General features: G+C 41.5%; 1 protein-coding gene across 2 annotated transcripts in view; it reads right to left on the bottom strand.

Annotated features, from left to right (window-relative positions):
* Positions 1–3,113: 3,113 nt before the first annotated feature.
* Positions 3,114–6,490, bottom strand: part of LOC145353164 (interferon alpha/beta receptor 1a-like) — a 28,473-nt gene continuing 25,096 nt past the window's right edge. For both annotated transcript variants that reach the window (XM_080203618.1, XM_080203619.1), the window contains one exon: positions 3,114–5,911. In XM_080203618.1, coding sequence (XP_080059744.1) covers positions 5,615–5,911 — 297 coding nt within the window. In that variant the 3' untranslated portion in view covers positions 3,114–5,614. The remainder of the gene's footprint in view (positions 5,912–6,490) is intronic.

The raw sequence follows: 6,490 nt of genomic DNA, 5'->3' as shown, positions 1-6,490 counted from the left end.
GAAATGTTCTCTAAAGTGAATTCACAAGTGCAGTTTGTAGCTAGGGCTGGAGGAAAAAGGTTCACATGGCAAGCCAAATGAGCTAACCATCTCTGCTTGCAATGTTATCTCTTCTCCAATGGTGAGGCCAAATCTAGATTGCTGGATAACTCAGTTGTCTCAAAGCAGGACCCCAGAATTCTGTTCTCTTGCCATTTTTAGTTCTCTGCCCCACTTTGATCTCAATCTCCAACACTGTCCCAATAGAGCCCAATGAAATTTTGAGGAACATTATCATATTTCAATTAGGCACATTACAACCTGCAAGCTGGATTTCCATAACTAGTTCATAGTCACTGTCCTCATGTTTACACACAGCAACTTGCTGGTTCTGCTATTGCCATTTGTTGCTCCTCTAAACCCATCTTTTGGCTTTTCACATACCATTGCTTCTCCTTTTGCCTTGTACCATCATCTCTTTTCTTGTTCATCATTCTTGCTTTTCATCTCATCATGGATTTTCCTTTTTGTTTATTCGCTCTCCCCTGAGTGGATACTTGCAACATTTTTGCTCTTTTATCTCAATCATTGAAGCCATGGTCCTTAATTAGATGATAGAACCCGACAGTGCAGAAGGAGGCCATTCAGTCCATCGAGTCTGCACCGACCACAATCCCACCCAGACCTTATCCCATAACTCCATGCATTTACCCTAGCTAGTTGCCCTGACACTAAGGGGCAGGTTTAGCACGGTCAATCTACCTAACTCCCACATCTTTGGACTGTGGGAGGAAACCGGAGCACCCAGAGGAAACTCACACAGACACGGGGAGAATATGTAAGCTCCACGCAGACAGTGACCCAAGCTGGAAATCAAACCCAGGTCCCTGGTGCTGTGTCACCATGCCATTCATACTTGGAACAATGGGCAGTTTCATTAACCCTGCCACACAAATTATTGTGTTGAGGACAGTATCCATTTGGAAACAGCCAAAAACCATTCATTCAAAAATTAATATCACAGAGGATGAGTGATAACAGGCTCAGTTACACCTTCCTTCCATCCCGTCTCAGCTCATCTGCTGCTGAAACATTCATCCATGTTTTTACAGTTAACTTGACAATTACAACACACTCCTGGATTACCTATCATATTCTACCCTTTGTAAACATGAGATCAACTCTACTGCCCATGACTTAACCTGCACCAACTGCTGTTCGCCCATCGCACGTGTGGATCCAGATCTACATTAAAACCAAGCCATTGCTCAACTGGGAGTCAAAATTCACATCCCTCCAAGATCTCACCCCTCTGTGTCTCTGCAATCTCCTCTAGCCCTATAATCCTCAGAGATATCTGCACTCATCTAATTTTAGTTTCTTGTACATCCCTGATTTTAATTGCCACCATGGCAGTGCTTCCAGGGTCCCAAGCTCAGGAATTCCCTTCCTAAACCTCTCCATCCTCCTTTGAGATGTTCTTTGAAGTTACCTCTGTAAGATGTTAAAGGTTTGGGGCAGGGGAGGGGGGTGCACAGATACCCAAGTAGAAATCAAAAGTAATTTTAAGATAGTTTAAGTTGCAACAGTTTGGATATGATACTGCAACTAATTAGACAGAAAAAGTGTATAAGCTCCGATTTATAACTGTAGTTTACTGGTTCCAGACAGTAGACAACTAGTTGACACAGTTAAACTCAGAATTCTCCTCTTTCTCATCCATTTTAAAGTTTACGTTTATTTATTAGTGTCACAAGTAGGCTTACATTAACACTGCAAAGAGGTTACTTTGAAAATCCCCTGGTCACCACACTCCAGCGCCTGTTCGGGTACACCGAGGGAGAATTTAGCATGGCCAATGCACCTAACCACCACATTTTGCGGACTGCGGGAGGAAACCACAGCAACCAGAGGAATCTCAAACAGATACACGCAGTCTGAAAGATGTGCTGGTTAGGTGCACTGACCTGAACAGGCTCCAGAATGTGGTGTCTAAGGGATTTTCACAGTAACTTCATTGCAGTGTTAATGCAAGCCTTACTTGTGACACTAATAAATAAACTTAAAAACCTACCAGCTTAGGAATGGCAACTAAGTGATCTTGTCTGTTTTTACAGATGGTTTATTCAAGACTCCAATTTCTTAGATCTCATAGAAGCCCTACAGTGCAGAAGACCCATTTGGCCTATCGAGTGTGCACCTACTTTCCAACGTAGGATTTTACCCAGGCCCACCCCTGCCCCATTTCCTCAACACACCTACCCCTAACCTACACACCTTCGGAGACTAGGAAGCAATTTAGCATGGTCAACCCACTTGATCTGCACATCTTTGGACTGTGGGAGAAAACCAGAGCACCCGGAGGAAACCCATACAGACACAGAGAAAACATGAAAACTCCACACCATCATCCAAGGCCAGAATCTAACGCAGGTCCCTGGTGTGGTGAGGCAGCAGTGCTAACCACTGTTCCATTGTGCCTTAACCAAACATTTGTTCACCAGTCCTCAAATCTGCTTGTTCAATACCATATTTTATGTAATAATGCTTTTGCAAAGTGTTTTGGAACATTTTATTACATTCAGCTTAATGTTTAATTCTGCAGATATTTTGTGAGGAAAGACTGAACAGGTTGGGCCCATACTTACTGGAATTTAGAAGATTAAGGGGTGATGTTATTAAAGTATTAAGATTCAGAGGGGGCTTGGCCAAATAGACGCTGAGAGGATGTTTCCCCTTGCAGCAAAATCTAGACCTGCAGCATAATTTAAAACTAAAGGGAGCTCTTATTTAAGATTGAGATGAGAAAGAATTTCATCTCAATTTTTTCCTACTGTCTCTACAAAATACAAATGTGCATACAATAAGATAAACATGGCAAATGAAAAGAAAATTGAGAGAAAACCCAGATTCTTGACCCAATTAATTGAGAAACTGCAACAAGGAATATATGAAATGTTCAGGATTGTTGAAGAGAAAACCCATGCTTGCAAATGTAGTACACATTAGACCGAGACCAGTGGTTCCCAATGTGGTCCAAGGATATTACAGGTGGCCCGGAGGGAAATGTGTGTGTACTTTATATGTATAATCAATGTTACATTATTCACAATGTAATTTGCTTCACAAACACCTTGGTGTACTATAATCCACAATATATTTGAGTGTACATCATAAACTATTAGAAATAGCTGTCTTTTTAATACCCATTGATATACAAGTTCAACTCCCATCAGCCAGAGGTTTTGTAAAAAAAAATTTAAAAAGGCTTGTGTGCTTTGTGGTTCACAAAAGCTTTTGATGACGATCTATGGTACACATTAAGCAAAAGGTTGGGAACCACTGATCTTGACAGCAATATGTTTTATTAAAAAATTATTCAGAAAAAAGTTATAAATTGTGTTTGGAGAACTGTATCTATTCCTGGAAAAAGACCTTGTTGGAGAGTTCATTGGATAGACAGAAGAATCCCAAGAGTTTAAATGAATGTGTGATCTGAAAACTGAGCAGCTTGAAGCTACATAGTGGAAATTCTATAGATTATTCTTGTGCACCCCATGAAAGGGGATTCTTGGATCAATTATGCCAGAGCATGCACTCGCGACTGTTTACAATCCCTAACAACATTGTTTCAAAGTTTAATTTTTCTCCAAGGCACATACAGTTTGGTTGTGATGAGGAGGATTATTGTCCCAGAACAGCAAACCCAAGCATGAACAAGACTGTCTTTTTCCTTCCCTCTGTCATGCACCTGGAAGTGCACTGGAACATTTCATTGGTAATCTGGCTGAGGTCAGTTCACACAACAGGAACCAGATCGTGACCTACAACCTGCTATTCCCTATGGCTCAGTATGACAAAGTGCAGTGTCTGTAGGGGTCTTGGAATCAAACAATGATACCAGCAGGAAAAGAAATCGTTTGGCATTTTGTGCGTGCACTGGTTCTTTGGTAAAGCTATCCAATTAATCTCACTTTCCAAGCCCTGGGAATTTTTATCATTTCAGATGTTCATTAAATTCCCTTTCTAATTTCAGACAATACATTCCAGATAACAACAGTCTTACAGATTTTATCAACAATGACAACGTAATGTTTTTAAAAAGTAATCTTAAATAACTTTAACACTGAACATCTGCGATCATTATACCAAAACATTTGGCATAGCTTCTGCACCTCCTACGCTACCAGTGCATTTACTAGAATTTCAGGTCAGTCCAATGGTGGCTGTGTTAAATAAAAAACTTCCTTGGATTGGCAGTCAGCAGCAGACTGCCACTCTGTACCAGCTTAACTGCGCTTAAATTCTAAAGTGCCTGTCTCATCGGGCCTATTCAAAAAAGGCTGAGACTCAAGCAGCAAAGCAGGGCTCCCAGTTTCAGCAGCGAAAGAGGACATATCCCCTTTTGTACAGCAGTAGCTGCTGTAAGACAGATGAGTTTAAAGGTGCCATTGAAAGGGAGAAGGCAAGTTTCTAAGATGCGAATGGGATTTGGACAGTGATGGTTATTCGGCTGAGGGGGGTGGTCAGACCTGGCTGGATCAAGTCATCGTGTGGAAGGGGCGGTTGGGAAGGGGTTGTACTATGTGAGGCTGGGTCTTTATAATAGTGACTCTGAAGTTAGCAGTGATTTTTTCCTTAGCTGGGAGCCTCATAGGGATTCTACAGCACACTGTTGGGCATTATCTCCCAAATCCAACACTGGGGAGGCAGGAAGTTATGGGCCCATTTTTCTAACAAGTTTATCTGAGCTATGAAAATGATCCAGCTGTGCAATTAGAAACTTGATATACACCTAAAGTAGGTTTTTCAGTCTGTATAACAAAGTAATGGTTACAGGTCTGCCACTTGAGTTGTAGAAACAATCTGTTACAATGAACTAAAGCTGTTACTTCCTTTTTAATATTATTTCACAGGTGGTGGGCAGAGATGGCTAAGCCAGTATTGCCGCCCAATCCTAATTTTCCTTGAAAGGTAGTGGTGAACCATTTTCTTGAACTGTTGCAATCCACTTGGTGTAGATGCTCCCAAACAGCAACGTCAAGGAGAGAGTTTCAGGATTTGGCCTAATGACTTCTATTAAGTTCCAAGTCAGGATAGTGTGCAACTTGGATGGGAACCCGCTGATGGTGGTTGTTCCCGTGCAGCAGCCCCTGTCCTTCAAGATAGCAACAGTCACAGGTTTGGAAGGTGCTGTTTTAAGAAGCAAGTGAGTTGCTGCAGTGGATCTTGTAAGTGGTACATTCTGTTGTCACTGTGAATTGGACATGGATGGAGTGAATGATTAAGGTGGCTGTACTGTCCTGCAGGGCTTTCAGTGTTGTTGGAGTTGCACTCATTCAGGCAAGTGGAAGTATTCCATCAGTCTCCCGATTTTTCCTGGTAGACTATGGAAGTCAGAAAGTGAATGACTCTCCACAAAGTCCCCAGGTTCTGACTTGCTGTTGTAGCCAAAGTATTTATATGGCTGGTCCAGTTCAGTTTCACGTCAGTGGTAAATGTTAGGATGTTAAAAACATTTGAGCACCAAAATACTAAATAAGCTAGGGACAACTCATACTCTCAAACACACTTGCTTACGGCAGCTTGAGCAAACATTTTACCTGAAAAACAAAGTTAAGGCTTAATGGAAGTTTTAATCACAATAGGACATGGTCTTTGTACTTAGATCTAGTTCTGTTAGTGCTCTTCCATCCAATTCTTCAATACCATCACTCTTGGAACTTCCTTCATTAGAAAATTGTCCAGAATCTGAACTGGTTTGACCACTTTGATCATTTTTCTCATTCTCAATATTTGATAAAGTTAAGGTACTGGAGTATGAATTCAAGCTTTCGGTTTCAAAAATGACTTTGAGCTGGTCACAGCACTCCTCGTCATCTTCCTCCGGTGCCAGTTCAAGGAAGGCATTCTGGGGAGGTTCACTGAAATACTGAAACAGTAAAACAAAGGGAAGAAGGCAATGAATATGACTGATCGATTTAATGACTAGTTGTAATTTTTTTTGTATAGCTATGATTGTGTATTTCTAAAAAGTTTTTTTTTAGTTTATGGGATTAGTGTTAGCAGTTGGCTTACATTAACACTGCAATGAAGTTAGTGAAAATCCCCTAGTCGCAACACTCCTGTTCAGGTACACTGAGGGTGAATTTTGCATGGCCAATGCAGCTAACCAGCATGTCTTTCAGACTGTGGGAGGAAACTGGAGCACCTAGAGGAAACCCACACAGTCATGGGAAAACGTGCAAACTCTGCATGAGTGACCCAAGCCACAAACCAAACCCACGTCCCTGGCACTGTGAGCAGCTGCGCTATTCACTGTGCCACAGTTGGAAAGGACTTCCATTTGCATTCTGTCTTGCACAAACTCAAGACATCAGAGTGTCTTATTGTTGATTAAGTATGTTTTGAAGTGTGCTCAGTGTTCTAACGAAAGAAACTATGGCAGGCAATTTGGTCAGAGCAAGGTCACACAAACTGTAATGAGATACAGGACAGAATTTATTTTAGT

This window comes from Carcharhinus amblyrhynchos, chromosome 15, assembly GCF_965287045.1.
Source record: "Carcharhinus amblyrhynchos chromosome 15, sCarAmb.v2.hapA, whole genome shotgun sequence".
Classification (NCBI taxonomy): domain Eukaryota; kingdom Metazoa; phylum Chordata; class Chondrichthyes; order Carcharhiniformes; family Carcharhinidae; genus Carcharhinus; species Carcharhinus amblyrhynchos.
Note: the sequence above shows the minus strand (reverse complement) of the source record. Positions and strands in the feature narration are given on the sequence as shown.